Below are 24,450 nucleotides of genomic sequence, written 5' to 3' on the forward strand. Positions count from 1 at the left end.
ATCCAACTAGGCAGTCTATGTCACTTAATTAGAGAGTTAAGTCCGTTAATATTATGAGATTGGACTGAGAGGTGTTTGGGAGTTCCTGCCATGTTATCCACCTTCTTAGGGGCTGTGAAAACTGGGTTCTTCCTATGGTTCTTGGATTCTCAGTTTGGGTGCAGTTTCTTGGCCTTTATTGTAGTCTTTTGGTTTTCTATGTGTAGGACATCTTTATGAATGTTTTGTATTGCTAGTTTTGTGGAGATGTATTGTTTCAATTTTTCTTTGCTATGGAAGGTTTTTATTTGGCCTTCAGTTATGAAGGAGAGTTTAGCTGGGTACAGTATTCTTGGTTGATAGTTGTTTGTCTTTAGGGCATGGCATACATCATTCCAGGCTCTTCTTGCTTTGATTGTCTCTGCTGAGAAATCTGAGGTGATTTTAATTGGTTTCCCTTTATAGGTGATTAATCTTTTCTCTTTGACAGCTTTAAGGATCTTTTCCTTGGTCTGGGTTGATCCTGTGTGGATTATAATGTGACCATGGGATGTCCTTTTCTGATCTGGTCTATTTGGAGTTCTAAAAGCTTCTTGTATTTGAATAGGCTTATCTTTTTGCATGTTTGGGAAGTTCTCTGCTAGGATCCTGTTAAACAAATTTCCTAGACCAGTAACTTCTGTTTCTAGGTGCTCCTCTACACCCATTATCCTTAGATTAGGCCTTCTGATGGTGTCTTCCAAGTGTTGGATAGATCTCTCATATTTCTTGGATATGTCTTGAATGGTTGTATGTTCTTTCTGTATAATGTCGATGCTGTCTTCAATACCCGAGATTCGACCTTCTGCATGGTCTAACCTGCTGTCGAGACTTTCTGCTTTGTTTTTTATTTCTTTTCCTTCTAGTTGGTCAGCTTTGATGGCTTCAAATTCTTTGTTGAAGCTTTGTTTTAGATATTGTATGAATTTCTTTACTTCCTTAATTTGGTGTTCAGTGTTTATTCTCAAATCGCTTAGTTGATTGGTTATGGTTTCCTGGGACTCCCATTCCTTCTGTTGGTTTCCATTCAGCATTCCCTTTGTGGTTTCCCTGACTTCCTTCAGCTCTTTGTTAATGGATCCCATGAATGCCTTTAGTGATATTTGTGTATTCTCATCCTGCTCTCCCAATTCCTGTATTACTCTTTGATTAGCTTCCTCTCGTTCGTGTGATTCCTGCCTTTCTCTTTGAGTATTCTCAAGCTGCTCATGCAAATCCTGTATCAGTTTTTGAGTAGTTTCCTCACACTTATGATATTCCTGTATAAACTTTTGGATTGCCTTCTCTCTCTCCCTATCACGCTCATACAGAGTCCTTTGTATGTTTTCAATCTTTTCATTGATAATGTTTGCCAGCAGTGTTTGTAGAGCTATCTGGGAACTCTCCTCTGGATTATCCATTATCTGTTCTGTCCCCTGGTTTTCATGAGTGGGAGTTGAGATACCCGGACTTGCCATTTTTCTTGTGTTTTTCCAGCTTATTCTGCCCATTTAGGATGAAATTAACACCAGTTTTGTGCTAGAACACTATCTTAAGGCAAGCATCAATCAAAGTCTGTATTTGCACAGTCAATAGTCTGCAGATACAATCTAGTTCAACAGATACATCTATTCACCATCAAACAACTATATATTAATGGGCTACGAACCGCAAAGAAGAATTTGGTAAACCAGAAATTATTAGATTTAGGACGATATGTGGGTAAAAAATAGGAATAGAGTGATGTGGGAAGGCACAGGGAGAGTTAAGTAAGTCCTAATCTCAAAGCAGGAAATAGGTTGGATAGGATGAAAGTAGAGAGAGAGAAAAAAAGAAGAAAGAGAAAGGGAACAAAAAGAGACCAGAAAAAATAGAAAGGTAAAAATTAATAATATTATACAGATCCAAAATCAAGCTATTCAGAGAAGAGCATGAATATAATGAGAGAAGGGGAGGGATATAAAGGAGATGTGAAAAACTTAAAAATAAAAATACTTATAATATTATATAGGTATAAAGAGGTAGTACTGTTAATAAGGAATTTAAGTCGAAGGTTTTGAATTGAGTAATAAATTTGTGGATTAAGTGTGTACACAATGGGGGATAAGGTCTAATAATAGACTACGGGTTTATCTGAGGATGTGCAGAACAGCAATTAAGTCACATAAAGAACGAAAGAGAAGAACAGGTGAAAAGGATAAGAAAGAAAGAAAAAAGATCACAAGTTCAGTAGAGCTAAAGAAAAAACAAAACAAAACAATACAAAAACAAAAACAAAAAAGGAAGAAAAATGCACACACACTTATACCCCTAAAATAAAATTCTAAGAGGAGGAGCTCTGGGAAGATGGCGGAGGAGAAGCTGGAATCTGAACAAACTCTCGCATAGAAAGCAGTTTTAGAGTTCCAGTGAACAGTCCTAAGCCAGAGAATCACACCAAGTGTGCCATCACAGGATAGAGAGTTAGTCAAGAGAGGGGAAGCCAAGGAAACACATCAGCTGCCGCTGTGGCAGCAGGGTCGCGGCGGCGACCACCGCCGCGGGGTCATACCTGAGACACAGAGAGTCCAGGACGAAGGAGCCAGACGCAGCAGACGAGCGGATTCTACTCAACACCAACAAGAACCAACAAGGAGCGGACATCTTCATCCTGCTGTTTGCAGACCAGAGATGACCCAGGATCCAAGACTCGGCGTGAGTACAAGCCCGACGTCCTCACTCCTTCTCAGGGAGCAGAGGAGGGAAGGCCACCCCTCCCCCCCCAGCACCGGTGATCTCCATCTTGGATACCGACAAAGCTTGGAGGAGCTGCTAGCTCCAACTCAGGCCTTGGAATAAAAGGAGTCATTTAGCAGGTCACAAGAACTTAACGTCGAAGTGACCTGCCAGACTCAGCTCCATCCAGGGAAAAGTCACCCAGCTCAGGCGCCAGCCATTGGAGTGCCTTGCCTCACTGGGTAACCAGAGCCAGAGGCTGCCCCTCCCTCTAGCAGCCACCACAATCAATTGAAAAACAGAAACCCTGAGAATGGCTCCAGGCTGGGCGCTGTGAGCTTTATCAAAAAACAGCCCCAGGGAAAAGCTACTGTTTGTTGAAAGGCCTCAACTCTACCCAGAACCTAGCCTCATCACCACATCCCCCTCTTTTGTGATTCTCAAAGCAGATCACCCTCCCAGAAAACTAACCTGGGAGGGGGATCTCAAAATCTTGGGTAAAGCAGAGCATTTTTCTGCCTCTTCCAACAAACCGACTTAAGAAACCAATCAAGCCACAGGACCTCAAGCTGACCAGAGACTCCAACAAGAGACTGGTTACAGACAAAAGGGAGATACAGGATTCTTCCCACCCCTCCCCCCCCCAAAAAATCAAAAGACTTTTTTTCTTTCTTTTTTCTTCTTCTTCTTTTCTTTTTTTGTTTGTTTTTTGTTTTTTATTACCATATATATATATATATATATATATATATATATATATATATATATAAATTTTTTCCCTTCTAAAACTTTTCTTAATCTTTAATTTTTGCTTCTTCTGAAAAAATAATTGTTTTACAGTAACTTTTTTTTTCTCATCTTATAATTTTTATTTTAGGAATATGTGAATGAGCGTTTTCCTTTCTTTTCTTGTCTTCTTTCTCTTTTTCTTTCTTTCTTAATTATCTTTTTGTTTCTTGTCTAGTTCTACTGAACTTCTGATCTTTTCTTCTCCCTTTCCCATCCTTAAAGTTTTTCACATCTCCTCTATGTCCCTCCCCTTGTCTCAACATATTCACATTCCTCTCTAAATACATTAATTTTTACGTTTCTATTTTTTTTCTGGTCTCTTTTCATTCCCCTTTCCGTCTCTTCTTTTTCTCTCTCTGTCTACTTGCATCCTACCCAACCCATTTCCTGCATTGTGATTAGGACATAGTTAACTCTCCCTGTGCCTCCCCACACCAATCTATTCCTATTTTTTACCCACATCTCTCCCTAATCCTAATAATTTCTGGTTTTCCAAATTCTTTTCTGTGGTTTGAAGTCCTTTAACATATAGTTGTTTGATGTTGAATAGATGTATCTGTTGAACTAGATTGTATCTGTAGACTATTGACTGTACAAACGCAAACTTTGGTTGATGGTTGCCTTAAGATAGTGTTCTAGCACAAAACTGGTGCAATCTTCATCTCAAATGGGCAGAGTAAGCCGGAAAAACACAAGAAAAATGGCAAATTCGGGTATCTCAATTCCCAATCTTGATAATCAGGGATTAGAACAGATAAAGAATAATCCAGAGGAGAGTTCCCAAATAGCTCTACAAACACTACTAGCAAACATGGTAAATGAGACGTTTGACAATGTACAAAGGACTCTGTATGAGCGTGATAGGGAGAGAGAGGAGGCATCCCAGAAGTTTATACAGGAATATCATAAGCGTGAGGAAGCTACTCAAAAACTGATACAGGATTTGCGTGAACAACTTGAGAATACTCAAAGAGAAAGGGAGGAATGGCGTGAGCAGGCAGAGAACACTCAAAGAGAACTGCAGGAATCCCACGAACGTGAGGAAGTTAAACAAAGAGTAATACAGGAATTGAGAGACCAGGTAGAGAACACACAAAGATCACTAAAGGCATCCATAGAATCCATTAACAAAGAGCTGAAGGAAGTCAGGGAGACCACAAAGGGAATGCTGAATGGAACCCAACAGAAGGAATGGGAGTCCAAAGAAACCATAACCAATCAACTAAGTGATTTGAGAACAAACACTGAACACCAAATTAAGGAAGTAAAGAAATTCATACAAGACCTAAAAAAGAGCTTCAACAAAGAACTTGAAGCCATCAAAGCTGACCAATTAGAAGGAAAAGAGATAAAAAACAAAGTAGAGAGTCTTGACAGCAGGTTAGACCATGCAGAAGATCGAATCTCAGGGATTGAAGACAGCCTAGATATTATAGAGAAAGAACATACAACCATCCAAGACAAGTCCAAGAAATATGATAGGTCTATCCAACACCTGGAAGACACCATCAGAAGGCCCAATCTATGGATAATGGGTGTAGAGGAGCACCTAGAAACAGAAGTTAATGGTCTAGGAAATTTGTTTAACAGGATCCTAGCAGAGAACTTCCCAAACATACAAAAAGATAGGCCTATTCAGATACAAGAAGCTTTTAGAACCCCAAATAGACCAGACCAGAATAGGACATCCCACTGTCACATTATAATCCACACAGGATCAACCCAGACCAAGGAAAAGATCCTTAAAGCTGTCAAGGAGAAAAGGGTAATCACCTATAAAGGGAAACCAATTAGAATTACCTCAGATTTCTCAGCAGAGACAATCAAAGCAAGAAGATCCTGGAATGACCTATGCCATGCCCTAAAAACAAACAACTATCAACCAAGAATACTATACCCAGCTAAACTCTCCTTCATAACTGAAGGCCAAATAAAAACCTTCCATAGCAAAGAAAAATTGAAACAATACATCTCCACCAAACCAGCCCTACAAAAGATTCTTAAAGATGTCCTACACATAGAAAACCAACAAGACCGCAACAAAGGCCAAGAAACTGCACCCAAACTGAGAATCCAAGAACCATAGGAAGAACCCAGTTTTCCCAGCCCCCAAGAAACTGGATAACATGGCAGGAACTCCCAAATACCTCTCAGCCCTATCTCTTAACGTTAACGGACTGAACTCTCCAATTAAGTGACATAGACTGTCTAGTTGGATTAAAAAACAAGACCCTTCTATCTGCTGCCTGCAGGAGTCACATCTTGCCCATAAAAACAAACACATTTTCAATGTTAAAGGCTGGAACAAAATCTACCAAGCAAACGGACCTCATAAACAGGCGGGAGTTGCAATCCTAATATCAGATAAAATAGACTTCAAATTAAAATTCGTGAGAAGAGATAAAGGAGGTTGCTACATACTAATTAAAGGATCTCTCCTTCAGGAGGATATTACAATTCTAAATATCTATTCACCAAACAATGGAGCACCCAAATTTATCCAAGAAACACTACTTTCCCTCAAATCCCATATAGATCCAAAGACATTAATTGTTGGGGATTTTAACACACCACTCTCCCCACTAGATAGATCAACTCGGCAAAAACTCAACAGAGAAACCACAGATCTAAACAGCAGCATAGATCTACTAGACTTAACAGACATTTACCGAACATTTCACCCAGCAGCATCAGAATACACGTTCTTCTCAGCAGCACATGGAACGTTTTCTAAAATAGACCACATTTTAGGCCACAAAGCAAACTTGTCGAAATTCAGAAACATTGAAGTTATACCTTGCATTCTCTCTGACCACAAGGGAATAAAATTAGAACTCAACACCAAGAGCCACCAAAGAAAGTCCGGTGTCACATGGAGGCTGAACAACACACTGCTGAATCATGAGTGGGTCATGGAAGAGATTAGAAAGGAAATTCAAATGTTCATGCTATTCAACAAAAATGAACACACAAATTACCAGCTCCTATGGGACACATCAAAGGCAGTACTCAGAGGCAAGTTTATAGCTCTGAGCTCCTACATCAACAAATTGGAGAGATTGGAAACTAACAATTTAATGACACATCTAAACCTCCTTGAAAAAGAGCAGCAAGATAAACCCCAATCCAGTAGATGGAAAGAAATAATCAAAATTAAAACAGAATTAAATGAATTAGAATCCAAAAAAACTATAGAAAGAATCAACAAAACGAAGAGTTGGTTCTTCGAAAAACTTAACAAAATTGACAGACCCTTAGCAACCTTATCAGAAAAAGGAGAGAACACACCCAAATTAATAAACTCAGAGATGACAATGGAAACATCACCACGGAAACAACCAAGATTCAGAACATTATAAGGGAATACTTCTCAAAACTTTATGCTAATAATTTTGAGAACTTGACAGAAATGGCCTTTTTCTAGCAAATATTGACATGCCAAAACTAAACCAAGATGAGTTAAACCAGCTTCACAGGCCCATATCAAGCATTGAAATAGAAACAGCAATAAGAGACCTCCCAGCTAAGAAAAGTCCAGGAACAGATGGTTTTACAGTGGAATTTTACAAGGCCTTCAAAGCTGAGCTCACACCAATACTCCTCCAACTCTTCAATGAAATTGAAAGAGAAAGCTCACTACCGAACACATTCTATGAAGCCATCATAACCCTCATCTCTAAACCAGGCAGGGACTCATCAAAGAAAGAGAACTATAGACCCATTTCTTTGATGAACATTGATGCAAAACTTCTCAACAAAATTTTGGCCAATCGACTTCAACAATTCATCCAAAAAATCATACACCATGATCAAACAGGATTCATTTCAGGGATGCAAAGCTGGTTCAATATATGCAAATCAATTAATATTATTCATCACATCAACAGGAGCAAGAATAAGAACCACATGGTTATCTCAATAGATGCAGAAAAAGCATTTGACAAGATCCAACACCCCTTTTTGATGAAAGTTTTGGAAAAATTAGGAATCCATGGAACATTCCTCAATACAATAAAGGCTGTATATGCCAAACCTACAGCCAGCATTATACTCAATGGTGAAAAACTAAAGCCATTTCCTATTAACTCAGGAACAAGACTAGGATGCCCACTCTCTCCACTTCTCTTCAATCTAGTATTAGAATGCCTAGCTACAGCAATAAGACAAGATGCAGACATAAAGGGGATCCAAATAGGGAAAGAAGAAATAAAACTCTCCCTCTTTGCAGATGACATGATCTTGTATTTAAAGAATCCCATAGACTCCACTCCCAAATTACTCAAGCTGATTCAAAACTTTGGCAAAGTAGCAGGTTATAAAATTAACCCCCCAAAATCAATGGCTTTTCTGTATGCCAACAATGAGAAAAGTGTGGCTGAAATTAGGAAAGCAACTCCATTTGTAATAGCCCCACAAAAAATAAAATACCTAGGAATTAACTTAACCAAAGAAGTGAAGGACCTCTATGATGAAAACTTTAAAATCTTGAAAAAGGAAATCAACACAAAACTTAAAAAATGGCAAAACCTCCCATGCTCCTGGATTGGCAAGATTAACATCGTGAAAATGGCAATACTTCCCAAGGCTATCTACAAATTCAACGCAATACCTATCAAAATTCCAACCTCATTCTTCAAGGAAATAGAAGAGGCAATCCAAAAATTCATATGGAACAATAAAAGACCCCGAATAGCAAAAACGCTCCTCAATGGAAAGAACACTGCTGGAGGAATATCAATACCAAATTTCAAACTCTACTATAAAGCCATAGTAATCAAAACAGCTTGGTATTGGCATAAGAACAGACCTCAGGACCAATGGAATAGAATTGAAAACCCAGAAATGAACCTACATACCTATAGCCATCTAATCTTCGGTAAGGAAGGTAAAACAACAGAATGGAAGAAAGACAGCCTCTTCAGTAAATGGTGCTGGCAAAATTGGTTTACTACATGTAGAAAACTAAAGCTAGATCCTTATATATCACCCTGCACCAGAATCAACTCCAAATGGATCAAAGACCTTGAACTCAAAGCAGACACTCTGAAAACATTACAGGATGGAATAGGAGAAACCCTAGGTGTCTTTGGCTCAGGCCAAAATTTTCTGAATAGAGACCTGGAAGCACAACTAATCAAAGAAAAGTTGGACAAATGGGATTGCATAAGGTTGCAGAGCTTCTGCAGGGCAAATGTCATAGATAGCAAGATCAATAGAAAGCCCACTGATTGGGAGAAGATCTTTACTAGCCATACAACGGACAAGGGTCTCATATCTAAAATATACTTGGAACTCAAAAAATTAAACCACCCAACAACAAATCCTCAAAGAAACAACTGCCCAATAAATAAGTGGGCAAAAGACTTAAAGAGAAGCTTCTCTGAAGAAGAAAGAAGGATGGCCAATAGACACATGAAGAAATGTTCAACATCCCTAGCCATAAAAGAAATGCAAATCAAAACAACATTCAGATATCACCTCACTCCAGTTAAAACAGCAAAAATCAAGAACTCTAACAACAACAGATGCTGGAGGGGATGTGGACAGAAAGGAACCTTACTTCATTGTTGGTGGGAATGTAAACTTGTTCAACCACTTTGGAAAGCAGTATGGAGGTTCCTCAAAAGACTTCACATAGATCTCCCCTATGATCCAGCAATCCCACTTTTGGGCATTTACCCAAATGTTTACAAACAAGACCACACTAAAGCTACCAGCACAACTATGTTTATTGCAGCATTATTTACCATAGCTAAGATATGGAACCAACCCAGATGCCCCTCAGTAGATGAATGGATCAAGAAAATGTGGTATATATACACAATGGAATTCTATGCCTCCATCAGAAAGAATGACATTTCCCCATTTGTTAGGAAATGGAAAAGTTTGGAAAAATTATATTAAGTGAAGTGAGCCAGGCCCAAAGAAGCATAGGTCCCATGGTTTCCCTTATTTGCAATATCTAGTATTGGTATGAGTAAAGCGGAAAAGGTCAGATAATGTGATGTTAGGCAAATGAACCCTTAAATATGTATTTTAATGTTTTCGTTTCTTTCATGCATGTGTTTCTAACGCATTTATAAGATTATTTCTTTGTTGCTTTGTATGTCCCTCCCCCACATTGTAACCCCCGCTTTCGCTATATTTGATGTCATTATAACATGTGGAGGAGATGGGGCCAAACAAGTCGTTTAAGGATTCAGGTGGACCTGTTGCAACAATGAGAAGTACAAAATGTCATGTCAAAACCAGCTTTACAATGTCGGTGTGTGTGGGGGAGGGGGGTATAATTGGGTGGGAGGGTGGGGGGAGGCTGGGAAGGGAGGTGAAGGGTAAACACAGGAGGAGGCTGATATGCTTGGTAAGAAATGTATGCATTATCCTGCCCATGTAATTGTAGCCCCTCTGTACAGTATGTTCTCAAATAAAATAAAATTAAATTAAAAAAAAATTCTAAGAGGAAAAAAATTACTAGAAAACCTTTTTTTTCAAAAAATTTAAAAATTAAAGATTAAAATTTTTTTTAATAAAAGGTACAAGAAAAAGAAAAAAAGTTCTTTGATTTTTTTTGGGAGGGGTGGGAAAAATCCTGTGTCTCCCTTGTGTCCGTAACCAGCCTCTTGTTGGAGTCTCTTGTCTGCTTGTGTTCCTGTGGCTTGGTTGATTACTTAAGTCAGTTTCTTTGAACAGGCAGAAAAATGCTGTGGGATCCTCCTCCAGGTTAGTTCAATGGGAGGAAATGGCTTTTTCCTCGAGTTTGGAGATGCTATGATGAGGCTAGGTTCTGGGTAGATTTGAGGCCTTTCAGCAAACAGTAGGTTTTCCCGGGGGCTGGTGTGTGAGAAACTCACAGAGCCCAGCCTGGAGCCACTCTCAGTGTTTCTGTTTACTGAATTTCAATTGATTGTCGAGGCTGCTAAAGGGAGGGGCAGCCTCTGGCTCTGACCTGCTAGATGACTAGATTTATTCCAAGGCCTGAGTTGGAGCTAATAGCTCTGCCAAGCTTTGTCGGTATCCAATATGGAGATCTCCGGTACTGGGGGATACTGGACGTACTGGAGGGGTGGCCTTCCCTCCTCTGCTCCCTGAGAAGGAGTGAGGATGTCAGGCTTCTACTCACACTGAGTCTTGGTTCCTGGGTTGTCTCTGGTCTGCGAACTGCAGGATGAAGATGTCTGCTCCTTGTCGGTTCTTGCTGATGTTGAGTAGAATCCGCTCACCCACCACGTCTGGCTCCTTCGTCCTGGACTCTCTGTGATTCAGGTATGGCTGCTGCAGTCGCCGCGGCCGCGGCGGCGGCTGCTGACAAGTGCTCAGGGCTGTCTCCTTGCCTGTATTTTCTCTCTCTGGCCTAACTCTCTGTCCTGTGAAGGCACACTTGGTGTGATTCTCTGGTTTAGGACTGTTCACTGGAACTCTAAAACTGCTTTCTATGCGAGAGCTTGTTTAGCCTCCAGCTTCTCTTCCACCATCTTCCCAGAACCTCCCGCCATTCTTTGTTTCTTGTGTCTTGTTTACTTGGTCATATTTCATTGTAAAACAGTAACACATTTATGATGTGTACTTTAGTCCAATCAAGAGGTGATTGAACACCACTGCATCTGAAAAATGTAAGTAGAAAATAAAGCAGTGGAAGAAAGGACACACTATCTTTTGCCAGCATGGCTAAAGAGATCCCCTCAAAAATCTAGTTTTTCAGTTGTTCTCTTTTCTCTTCTTCTTCCATTTCTATTTGGGTGTCCTTAGAGATTTGGTCCGATATGATGCACAAATTGGCTAATTGTGAGCTCTGGGCATTGATTTTACCAAGGTCCTATGGAAGTCAATGATGAGCCCATCCTTTCTCTCCTTTACTTGAATGTCTCCTGGACAGGTGTAGGTTCCACGCTTGTATCCTCTGGGACAGTGGCTGGCACTGGCCAGCTCCTGGTTCATCAGTCCTGAGGATGGAGGCTGAGCTTTCCTTGGGCTCCGAGCTTGAAAAGATCTTTGGTTCTTTACCCCTTGGTTGTGTTTAAAGGCAGAAGTAGCTCTACCTAGTAAGTAATGATGTAATTGATACATATTGATACATTAAGAGTCTTGGAAATATCACATCTTTTTTTTTTTTTTTTGTCTATCATGGGGCTTGAACTCTGGGCCTCGGCGCTGTCCCTCAGCTCTTCAGCTCAAGGCGAGTGCTCTACCACTTGAGCTTCAGCGCCACTTCTGGAAATATCACCTCTTAATCATACATAAAAACATAATTGCTTTGGGTAGCCAGTAAAAATTAGTTCACACTTGTGTTCACAGTTCACCAAGTTTTATATGTCCTTAATTGTGTTTGGTTACCAGAATGGGTGACCAATGTTTTTTTTCTACCTACACAGTATTGGCTCTGTTTCCTGTTGAAGTCTTCCCCAACTACAATACATGTATTATTCTAAACTCTTTCTGAGTACTGAAAAGGAACTACTGCAACAATATTAAAGGCCTGGACCTCAGTTATCAAAACAGCATCAATGGTGGGGTGCTGGAGGCTTACGCCTGTAATCATAGCTACTCACAGGCTGAGATCTGAGGATTGTGGTTCAGTGCCAGCCCAGGCAGGAAAGTCTCTGAAACTATCTCCAGTTAATCACCAGAAAACCAGAAGTGGTGCTATGGCTTAAGTAGTAGAGCACTCTCCTTGAGCTGACGAACTCAGGGACAGCACCCAGGCCCAGAGTTCAAGTCCCAAGACTGACAAAAAAATAACAGCATCAATGATAGTATTCAGAACTTCCTATTTTTTTCCAAGCTGTGATCTCTGTCTTCTGTGTTGTTCTTTTTATTTCATATGCTGCTGTGGACTGGCTCTGTCGGGACGACGGAGGACACCTAGTGGAGGAACTGGAATAGGTGGGGAGATGGCAAACAGACAACTCACATACAAGAGGAGTGAATGCTGAGTGCGATTTAATGCAGAGGATAACAAGCTTTTATAGCAAAAGTCTCCATGAGAAAGGGCAAAAGGTTACACAATCTTGCTGTAAGGCTTCGTTCTTGGGTGGTCACCAGCTGGTTGCCTGATCGTTTTTTGGATGATGAGTTATGACAATAGGCACTTGTTTTCGGCTTTACCTCTATTTTTAAGAAATACAATTGGTTTCGATGTTTATCACCTATTAACCATTAACCAGAGCATATGGGCAAGGTGCTGAACAGAAAGAAATGAACTCTAGTACTTCATAGTTACTTTATACATTTTATATCTTTTCTAAACAATTGTGCTTCTTTGCCATTCTTTAGAGGGTCCCCAATTTGTGGCCAAAAATCATGATATTCATTATACTTAGTTAAATCTGGCCATATACCAAATTTAAGCTCATAGTGTCTTTTCTGTAACCTTTCACATAATAGTTTACTCTTCTCCATAGAGGCCTTAACTGTCTCATAAGATCTTTCTTGTTCTTTCTTTGATAATAAGCACCAAGGAGATCTAGATCTAGCAAGTCTCTCAGTAAATGAAAGAGAGTTATAGGAAGTTCTTCCTCCTAAGTTGTTTTCCCAATGGTTGCCATCCTTATACACACCTGTTAAAGGCTATGGATCTGGGGGAAGTATTTGGAGTCCTCTAGATAATGGAGGATCCCACCATTTTCCTCTGATAAGCCATTGCCACCTTCCATCTACCAGCCTTTTAGGAATCTTATTTAGCTTTTGGTCTAAATATCCTTCTACATCTTTCTTATCTACAGCATATCTATATGGGTCTATTGTATATGCTTCAGGATTAAAGGGAAGTCTCCAATAGACATACACTCTTTCTGCTCTAGCAGTGCCTACAGCTTCTTGTAAATCTCTTACAAACAATTCCTTCTGCTAAGTGACACCATGAAACCCCCAATATGTTTATATTTACTTATGACTTGTCTACTAGCCTCCATAAGAGGGGCTTTCAGGGTAGCACTTAACTCTGGTGAGTTAGTCATATTCTCAAGACACTCATCAGATGTTGGAGTCGTCGACACTTCCAAGAAAGAGCCTTGAATAAGGGAACGTTGAGCATGAGTAAGTACAACAAGCAGCAGGAACAGTAAACGATTAATAGGCACTCCTATACAGTGAAGAAAAGAAAAACAGGAACAGAAATACATCTTTCCCAGGGGATTGCCAGCCTTTTCCAGAAGGTAGGCCTCTTTGAAGACCAATTCTCAGAGGTAGACTTCGGTGAAGTCCCATTCTCAGAGATAGGCCTCTTTGAAGCCTCATTCTTTGAGGTAGACTTCAGTGAAGTCCCATTATCAGAGATAGGCCTCTTTGAAGCCTCATTCTCAGATCTGAAAGCAGGTTTCCCATGCTAAGCAGACTCCACCGGAGTAGGCGTGGCAATATGCTTCATCTTTCTGTACTTCACAGTGAATTTCCATCTTGGCAACCTAAAGAAATGAAAATGAGCTGATGTTCTTATGGGTTTTGTTTTTTTTTGGTGCTGGTTCTGATAGTTGAAGCCAGGGTCTGGGTGTTGTTTCTGAGCATTGCTTTTGTGAATACTTTAACCACGTATAGATTCTGACTTTTGTTGGTTTACTGGAGATAAAAGACTCATGAACTTTCCTTCCCAGGATGGCTTGGAACCATGATCCTCACATATCAGCTCTCTGAGGAGCTAAGTTTACAGGCCTAAGGCACTGGTAGTCAGTTAAGTGTGAGCAATTTTAATGTAACTTGTGACTGTTTAAACACAAACGGTTACAACTGTGTTTGCATTGGGCTCGCTGCTTATGGGCAAAAGACATGAGATCAGAATCATTCTGGTACATTGTCCTCTTTGACAAGGTAAACATTCATTTTATTTTGCTGAGAATCCAGGAACAGGTCCTTTATACCTTAGACTCTTTCCTTAGAAATGACTTAGTACTAACTTCCTTTACTACTGGAGTATGATGAATGTATAAGGGCAACTACCTATTAATTATTAGCCAAAATTGTAAGTTTATACTCAATAAAGGGTAAAAAGTTATTGGATTTGAAGTTTCCTTTTCTCTAGTGGGTAACTGATCAGAGACTTCATAAAGTTTGATGTAGACATTTGACATGGCAGTCTAACACCCATTTACTTTATTTACTTAGGCTGTTTTGGTTCTCCCTGAAGTTTTATTATAGTAAAATTCATCTCCCCTGTGTTGAATACATAGTTGTCCAACAATAGCAGCCATTACATAAGCACCTACAGATCAGTGAGCACCCTTTTCTTTGAGTCATTGTAAATGGAGTAATCTGTTGGGCTTCCAGATATTTCTATGTTTGTGCAGATACTTTTCTGTTTTCCAGCAATGGCCCAGCAGAATTAGAGACAACACTGTGTGTGTTTCTGTTATGCACATGTGAGTGACATCTCTTCACTAGCCACAGCTACAGCATTGAATGATGTCAAGATCTCTTCACTCAGAGATATGAGCTTGCTTGTCCTTTGGACTCCTGACTGTATAATGCAGTGGTGGCCTGATAATATTCCCACTTCAAGCTCCTCAACACGTTTGATGTCTTCAGGGACTCTTCTGATTCATTCTTGTTCTCATAGAATTGTAAAGAACACTGAAAGACATGGAGTCTGGTGTATCTAATGTTTTTGTCCTCTCTTTCAGGATCTTTTTCTCTTCTTTTAAATGATTCCATTTGGCTTAGGACTGTTCACTGGAACTCTAAAACTGCTTTCTATGCGAGAGCTTGTTCAGATTCCAGCTTCTCCTCTGCCATCTTCCCAGAACTCGGTGTGGGGGGGGAGGTGCGTATGATTGGGTGGGGGGGAGGGGGGAGGCTGGGAAGGGGGGTGAATGGTAAACAAAGGAGGAGGCTGCAATGTTTGGTAAGAAATGTATGCATTATCCTGCCCATGTAATTGTAACCCCTCTGTACAGTATGTTCTCAAATAAAATAAAATAAAATTTAAAATTAAAAAAAAATCTACAAAGCATCTGAAAAAAAATAATTGATTCCATTTCTCCATCCCAAACAATATATTAAAAAAGGAGAGAATGGAGATGTATAAATGATCCACCTTGGTAATCCCATGGGCCACTCTATCAGATTTTCAAACAAAATCAGTTGTTGGCCATGTGGCATAGTTGGAGAAAACTGGTCAACTTTCACCCTTTGTCCCAGACCTGGAAAATTCCAAAAGCTCATAATGTCATACTCTGCCTCCAATTTCCTTTCTTCATTCAAAATCACTTGGTCTTCAACAGGATTGGTAAATTTGATCTTCTTCAAAAAATGATGCAGCTAAAAGGGACACATTACAGTATGGTGAACTGCTTCCCAGAGTTATCACAGAACCCCAGAATAATGGATGCACACAGATTATCCTTCATTCCCACCACATGATTCACACAAACCACAGGAATCCAATCAACTGTATCAAATTCAGACCCACAGTGGACTAACTTGTTAAGAAGTTTCTAAAACCTGGTTATCCAAAATGGGATGGAGAAACTCAATTTCAAGGGAATGAAACTCTAGCCACATCCAAACAAGTATCATTATTTGGTTAGAATTCATATTAGAATTCATTTTTATATGACAGTCTTCTATCATCTCTTTATAATGAATTCCTATGACTTATTTTATGATTGTGATCAGAGAGTCAGTCTTAAAAATAGATAAACAATAAGCTAAGCAAAATCACAAAATACTTATAACAACTATGAAAGATTACTTTAAGCAAGCCTTAGTTCATTGTGTGTGTGTATGTGTGTGTGTGTGTCTGTGTGTGTGTGTGTCTGTTTGTGCCTACCCTGTGCTTCAACCAAAGGGCCAAGGCACTCAACTTAAGGTGTTTTTCTTTTTCTTTCAAAGTAAGCATTCCATCCATTGAGCCACAATTTCACCTCTATATGGTGGGTAATTGTATTCAGGAGTAATCCACAGGTGTAAACCACTTTTGTCCAGACAATCTTAGGTTTTCAAGAACTAGTCTCCCTTGATCTGTTATTTTACACAGGTACAAGGAGAATTTGGATATATGCTATTGAAAGGGGATAGTTTTTGCCGACAGAATGAGGATGGAGACAGAAGGCACAGCACTTCCTTGTCACAGATGCAGCGATCTTCAAGTCATTGTCTTCATAGCTCTACAGTCATTTCATGGTCAGCACTATAGGCCCAGTGTCTCTTGTATTTTCCAAAATGGAGCCAGATGACCTAGTACTATCTGCTATGAAACCTTCAATAGAAAGTCTACATGCCTAGAGCAGATCACCCAAAAGCAATGCCATTACCTGTGAAGAGAGAAATGCCCTTGTTTATGCATTGTCCACTCATGGCTCTTCTATGTGATGAAGAAATATCTGGTGGAGGGCATGGGCCATGGCATACACAGCATTATAGATGTTGTAACTCTCTTCTGACACGGTCATGTCAAAAATATGCCTCAGAAACCAATGCAGTGTGGCATTGTATGAACAGTGCCCAAAGTCTCTTCAGTTAGACTTAATCAGTAGGCTATAAACAGACTGAATCCTTGATGTGGGAAGGAATTATCTCCTGAGTTCTTGCACAAGGTCTTTGTCAGAATAAAATTGGTGAACCCAGAGGAGTTTCTATGATGGTGAGAGAAGATGAGAGGAGCATGGAAATAATTAGATTTGCATATGAAAAAACTCTCAAGAACTACAATTCAGTTTGAGAGCAGAGTGTCCACGTGAGTTCAACCCATATCTGCAGAGATGCAGGGCCTGCTGTGTTAGGAGTAAATAGGAAAGCAGGCTGCCTTGTGTCTGTGCTCACTTGCCACACTTTTGCCAATGAGGCACACTTCTGCAAAGAAGTAAATCTTCCCTTCTGAGGAAAGTAAAGAAAACAAAGAAGAGCTGGGAAGGTGGCTCACTGGTAGAGTGCTTGCCTAGTATGAGGTCCTGGGTTTGATTCTTCAGCACACATAAGCAGAAAAAGATGGAATTGGTGCTGTGGCTCAAGTGGTAGAGTGCTAGCCTTGAGCTGAAGAGCTGAGGGACAGCAACCAGGCCCAGAGTTCAGGCCCCATAACTGGGAAAAAAGAAAACAAAGAAATACAATTCATGTCATGTAGGAGAGGCACACTAAGCTGACTCAGAGAATGTCATCATTCAAGAGGATTCCCCAGAATCAGAGCAAGATGGCAGCTGACAAAGAGAGAATATAAAGATTGCACCACCCAACAAAGAACATATGATAGTCCAGTGGTGTGGACCAGAGAGTACTTCTCCAGTAGAACAAAACAACAGAAAAGGATGCATGAGAAAAGGTGGAAGAAGCCATCTCCATGTTCCTCCCATACAACAGCATTAGTGGCTCAGTATGTACAGAAACCCTCCAACATTGCTGGGAGAGAGAGAAATAAAGTTAAATCTCAGCACCATCCCCATATACTGAGACCAGTGCTGGGGAAGTGGTTATAGTCTCTACTCTTGTGTCCAGACCTTTAGATTGTGCCTCTGGAACTGGTTTAGGACAGAGAAGGAAGACAGTGCCACAACCTCCCTCCTCCAATCTTGTGAACGACAGCAGGTATGAGATACAACCTCCTAGTGAAGAGGGCATAAGAGTGAGTCAGGGTGTTTTTTAGAATCCTTTTTCAGCATGTCATGATTGGACCAATAATCCAGAATAAACTAGAGGCACTGTTTGGTTCTGGCACCCCAGCTTCCATTGGAATCTTTCAGGAGGTGTTGGAAGGTCCCTGAGGCAGAACCAAATGCCATATGCATCAGTTTCCACCATGGTTGGAGTAAGTTGACACCTGTCTTCCTGCTTAGCCTTGTAAAACCACTATTGCTGTGTGACTCTGTTAACACCTGGCTCAGTCCCAGTCTTCTTGGGCAGTGAATCATGTCAAGGACCATTGCCCTGGAAGGACTGTGCTTTAGATGGAATCAGGATGAAACTTAGGTTGTTCTAGGAATCCAGTGTGCATTAGCCTACAACAGCACAAGCTAGAGTGAGGCCTCAGTGTATCCACATGACTGTTTGGGCTTTCTGGATGGGATATTAAGTCTGATGCATGGCAGTGTTCACTAAAATGGCCTTCTGGCTTTTTTTGTTGTTGGTTGTGCGGCTTGAACCTGAATCCTTCAGGTCAAGGCTAACTCTTTAACACTTGAGCCACAGTTCCACCACCAGTTTTCTTGCTCTTATGGAGATAAAAGTATCACAGACTTTTCTGCCTGGGCTGGCTTTTAACCCTAATCCTCTGATCTCAGCCTTCTAAGTAGTTGGGATTACAGGTGCCTGCCACTGGTGCAAAGATTGTGGCTTCCTTGACAAAACTTTCCAAGCTGCTCTGACACATCCTTGTTCTCCATCCCACTTGTCATGGGTAGGACAGGGAAGCAAGATGGTGATATTGTCCCACAGCTTAGTGTGGCCCAGGTGATAGCACCCGACCTGTGCCATGACCCCATAGCCAGGACAGCCTCTGGCAGAGCTCTGTACTCATCTCAGTACCTGGGAAAGTCATCTACCACCAGACAAGCGGAGTTCTACTCTAGCTATCACTAATTGCATATGGTTGGGGCAATCTTGGACCAGGAGCCCACCTCTACCACCTACTACCTGGTAGGATATTAGTTATCACCTAGGGCAGTCTAGGCTTTTTTTAATTGTGAAAATACTGTACAAAGGGGTTACAGTTACATGGGCAAGAAAATGAGTACATTTCTTATCAAGCATTTTAGCCTCCTCTGTTGTTTTCCCTTCCCATCCCTTCCTATCCTCCCCACGCCACTCCAATCCTCTTCCCCCCCCCCACAGTTGTAAAGTTCGTTTTCGACATAACGACTTGTACCTCTCATTGTTGCAATTGGTCCACCTGTATCCCTATTTAAACAATTTGTTATCCCCCTTTCCCTCCACAAATTATGCAGACATCCAATACAGTGAAAGCAGGGGTTATACCATGCGGGAGGGCCATACAAAGCAACAAAGAAATAATCTTATAAATGTGTTAGAAACAATGGCATGAAAGAAAAAAAAACATTTGAATGCATATATTAGGGTTCATTTCCCTGACATCAACTTATCTGATCTTTTCTGCTTGACTCAGACATATACTAATTATTGCAAATAAGGGAAACCATGGGACATATGTTTCTTTGGGCCTGGATTACTTCAATTAATATAATTTTTTCCAAGTCTTTCCATTTCCTAACAAATGGGCAATGTCATTCTTTCTGATGGAGGCATAGAATTCCATTGTGTATATATAGCACATTTTCTTGTTCCATTCATCTACTGAGAGGCATGTGGGTTGGTTCCAAGTCTTAGCTATGGTAAATAATGCTGTAATAAACATAGTTGTGCTAGTAGCTTTAGTATTGTCTTGTATGTGATCATTCAGGTAAATGCCCGAAAGTGGGATTGTTGGGTCATAGGGGAGCTCTATGTGGAGTCTTCTGAGGAACCTCTGTACTACTTTCCAAAGTGACTGAACCAATTTACACTGCCACCAACAATGTAGTAGGGTTCCTTTATATCCACATCTCCTTCAGCATCTGTTGTTATTTGAGTTCTTGATTATAGCCATTCTAACTGTGGTGAGGTAGAATTTCAATGTTGTTTGGATTTGTATTTCTTTTATGGCTAGAGAGGTTGAGCATTTCTTCCTGTGTCTATTGGCATTCTTATTTCCTCTTCAGAAAAGTTTCTCTTTAAGTCTTTAGCCAACTTATTTGTCAGGAAGTTGTTTTTTGAGCATTTGTTGTGGGGAGAAGTAGGTTTTGAGTTCCAAGTATATTTTAGATATGAGACCCTTGTCTATTGTATGGCTAGTGAAGATGTTCTCCCAATCCCTGGGCTTTCTATTGACCTTGTTAGCTATGTCCTTTGCCATGCAGAAGCTTTGCAATTTCATGGGATCCCATTTGTCCAACCTTTCTTTGATTTGTTGAATTTCTGAGTCTCTATTACGAAAATTTCAGCCTGTGCCAAGGAGACATAGAGTTTCTCCTATTCCATCTTGTAATGTTTTCAGGGTGCCTGTTTGACTTTGAGTTCTTTGATCCATTTGGAGTTGATTCTGATCCAGGGTGATACATAAGAATACAGCTTTAGTTTTCTGTAGGTGATTAACCAATTTTGCCAGCACCATTTACTTAAGAGGGTGTCTTTCTTTTATTCTATATTTTTAGCTCCCTTATCAAAGTTTACATGGCTATACGTTTGTGAGTTGATTTCTGAATTTTCAATTCGATTCCATTTTTCCTCAGGTCATTTCTTGTGCCAGTACCAAGCTTTGTAGTAGATTTGAAATTTGGTATTGATATTCCTCCAGCACTGTTCTTTCTGTTCAGGATTGTTTGTGCTATTCGGGGTCTTTTATTGTTCCATATGAATATTTGGATTGCTTCTTCTATTTCCTTGAAGAATGAGTTGGAATATTGATAGGTATCACATTCAATTTGTAAATAGCCTTGCGATGTATTGCCTTTTTCAAGATGGTGATCCTTCCAATATCGGAGCATGGGAGGTTTATCCACTTTCAAAGTTCTGCTTTGAATCCTTTTTCAGGTTTTAGTTTTCATCATAGAGGTCCTTCACTTCTTTAATTAATTCCTAGTCATTTTTTTGTGTGTGTTGGGATATTACCAAAGGAGTTGTTTTCCTGATTTCAGCCATACTCTTCTCATTGTTGGCATACAGAAAAGCCATTGAGTTTTGAGGGTTAATTATGTACCCTGCTAGTTTGCCAAAGTTTCAAATAAGCTTGAGTAATTTGGTAGTAGAGTCCGTGGGATTCTTCAAATACAAGATCATGTCATGTGCAAAGAGGGAGAGTTTTACTTCTTCTTTCCTATTTGAATCCCTTTTATGATTGCATCTTGTTTCATTGCTGTAGCTAGGCATTCTAATACTAAATTGAAGAGAAGTGGAGAGAGTGGACATCTTTGTCTCCTTCCTAAGTTAAGAGAAAAAGGCTTTAGTTTTCAGCATTAAGTACAATTCTGGCTGTAGATTTGTCATATACAGCCTTTATTGTATTGAGGAATGTTCCCTGGATTCCTAGTCTTTCCTGAGCCTTCATCATAAAGGGGTGTTGGATCCTGTCAAATGCTATTTCTGCATCTATTGAAATAACCATGTGGATCTCATACTTGCTGCTGTTGATGTGATGAATTATATTAGTTGATTTGCGTATATTGAACCATCTTTGCATCCTTGAAATTGATCCTGTTTGATCTCGGTGTATGATCTTATGGATGAATTGTTGAAGTTGATTGGCCAAGATTTTTTTTCATTTTTTACTTTTTATTGTGAAAATACTGTACAGAGGGGTTACAATTACATGGGCAAGATAATGAGTACATTTCTTATCAAGCATTGTAGCCTCCTCCTTTGTTTCCGCTTCCCAACCCTTCCCATTGTCACCTCTACCCCCCCAATACTCCCAGCCCCCCTCCAACGTTGTAAAGTTCGTTTTGGACATAATGACTTGTCCATCTCATTGTTGCAATGGGTCCACCTGTATCCGTATTTAACCTCTTCCCCTCCACAAATTATACCGACGTCAAATACAGTGAAAGCACGGGTTATACTGTGGGGGAGGGACATACAAAGCAACAAAAAATAATCTTATATATGCCTTAGAAACAATCACATGAAAGAACAAAAACATTTCAATACATATGGTAGGGTTCATTTCCCTAACATCATCTTTTCTGACCTTTTCTGCTTGACTCAGACATATACTAGATATTGCAATAAGGGAAACCATGGGACCTATGTTTCTTTGGGCTTGGCTTACTTCACTTAATATAATTTTTTTCCAAGACTTTCCATTTCCTAACAAATTGGGGAATGCCATTCTTTCTTATGGAGGCATAGAATTCCATTGTGTATATATACCACATTTTCTTGATCCATTCATCTACTGAGGAGGATCTGGGTTGGTTCCAGATCTTAGCTATGGTAAATAATGCTGCAATAAACATAGTTGTGCTGGTAGCTTTAGTGTGGTCTTGTTTGTAAAAATTTGGGAAAATGCCCAAAAGTGTGATTAGTCGGTCATAGGGGAGCTCTGTGTGGAGTCTTTTGAGGAACCTCCATACTATTTTCCAAAGTGGTTGAACATGTTTACACTCCCACAAACAATGTAGTAAGGTTTCCTTCTGTCCACATCCCCTCCAGCATCTGTTGTTATTAGAGTTCTTGGTTGTAGCTATTGTAACTCGGGTGAGGTGGAATGTCAATGATATTTTGATTTGCATTTCTTTTATGGCTTGGGAGGTTGAGCATTTCTTCATGTGTCCATTGGCCATCTTTCTTTCCTCTTTAGAGAAGTTTCTCTTTAAGTCTTTAGCCCACTTATTTATTGGACAGTGGTTTGTTTGAGCATTTGTTGTCGGGGGATTTAATTTTTTGAGTTCCATATAAATTTTAGATATGAGACCCTTGTCTGTTGTATGTCTAGTGAAGATCTTCTCCCAATCCGTGGGCTTTCTATTGATCTTGCTAGCTATGTCATTTGCCATGCAGAAGCTCTGCAACTTCATGCAATCCCATTTGCCCAACCCCTCTTTGATTTGTTGTGTTTCTGGGTCTCTATTAAGAAAATTTTGTTTGGCCAAGATTTTGTGGAGAAGTTTTGCCTCGATGTTCATCAAAGAAATGCTTCTATAGTTCTCTTTTTTTATGAGTCCCTGCCTGGTTTTGAGATGAGGGTTATGATGGCTTCATAGAATGAGGTCGGTAGTGAACTTTCTCTTTCAATTTCATTGAAGAGTTGAAGTAGTATTGGTGTGAGTTCTGCTTTGAAAGCCTTGTATAATTCTGCTGTAAATTTTCCGGTCCTGGATTTTTCTTTGATTAGAGGTCTCTTATTGCTCTTTCTATTTCAAGGCTTGATTTGTGTCTTTTTAGTTGGTTTAACTCATGTTGGTTTGGTTTCAGGCATATTGCTTTTTGCTAGGAAATTGTCCATTTCTTCCAGATTCTCAAACTTATTATCATAAAGGTTTGAGAAATATTCCCTTATAATGTTCTGAATCTTGGTGGTTTCTGTGGTGATGCTTTCATTCTCATCTCTGAGTTTGTTTATTTGGGTGTGTTCTTTTTCTGATAAGATTTCTCAGGGTCTGCCAATTTTCTTTAACTTTTTCAAGGAACCAACTCATTGTTTTGTTGATTCTATGTTTTTTTTGGATTCTAATTAGTTTAATTTGATTTAATTTTAATTATTTCTTCCTGTCTACTGGATTGAGGTTTACCTTGTTGTTCTTTTTCAAAGAAGGTCAGATGTCTCATTAAATTGTTGGTTTCAGATGTCTCCAATTTGTTGATGTAGGAAATCAGAGCTGTAAACTTGCCTATGAGTACTGCTTTTGCTCTGTCCAGAGGAACTGGTAATTTGTGTGTTCATTTTTGTTGAATATCATGACCATTTGAATTTCCTTTCTTATCTCTTCCATGATTCACTGGTGATTCTACAGTGTGTTGTTCAGCCTCCTTGTGTTACAGGACCTTCTTTGGTGGCTTTTAGTTTTGAGTTGTAATTTTATTCCCTTGTCTGAGAGCATGCAGGGCATAACTTCAATGTTTCTGAATTTGGACCAGTTTGCTTTGTGACCTAAAATGTGGTGTATTTTGGAAAATGTTCTGTGTGCTGCTGAGAAGAATGTATAATCTGATGCTGCAGGGTGGAATATTCGGTAGATATCTGTTAAATCTAGATCTATGCAACTGTTTAGATTTGCTGTTTCACTTTTGAGTTTTTGCTGAGTTCATGTAACTAGAGTGGATAGTGTTCTGTTAAAGACCTCAACAATTAATGCCTTTGGATCCATATGAGATTTGAGGGAAAGTAGTGTTTCTTGGATAAATTAGGGTGTTCTGTTGTTTGGTGAATAGATATTTAGAATTGTGATATCCTCCTGAAGGACAGATCCCTTAATTAGCATGTAGTGATCTACTTTTTCTCTTCTCACTAATTTTAATTTGAAGTCAATTTTATGTGAT

General features: G+C 39.8%; 1 protein-coding gene across 1 annotated transcript in view; it reads right to left on the minus strand.

Moving 5' to 3' along the window:
* Nucleotides 1–24,450, minus strand: part of LOC138813624 (vomeronasal type-2 receptor 116-like) — a 44,727-nt gene that overhangs the window by 16,010 nt on the left and 4,267 nt on the right. Inside the window, 3 exon segments of the mRNA XM_070002024.1 lie at nt 11,308–11,537; nt 12,501–12,644; nt 15,630–15,747. Of these exon segments, the coding sequence (XP_069858125.1) occupies nt 11,308–11,537; nt 12,501–12,644; nt 15,630–15,747 (492 nt within the window).

This window comes from Dipodomys merriami, unplaced genomic scaffold (genome assembly GCF_024711535.1).
Source record: "Dipodomys merriami isolate MVZ:Mamm:240054 unplaced genomic scaffold, mDipMer1.0.p SCAF_6, whole genome shotgun sequence".
Classification (NCBI taxonomy): domain Eukaryota; kingdom Metazoa; phylum Chordata; class Mammalia; order Rodentia; family Heteromyidae; genus Dipodomys; species Dipodomys merriami.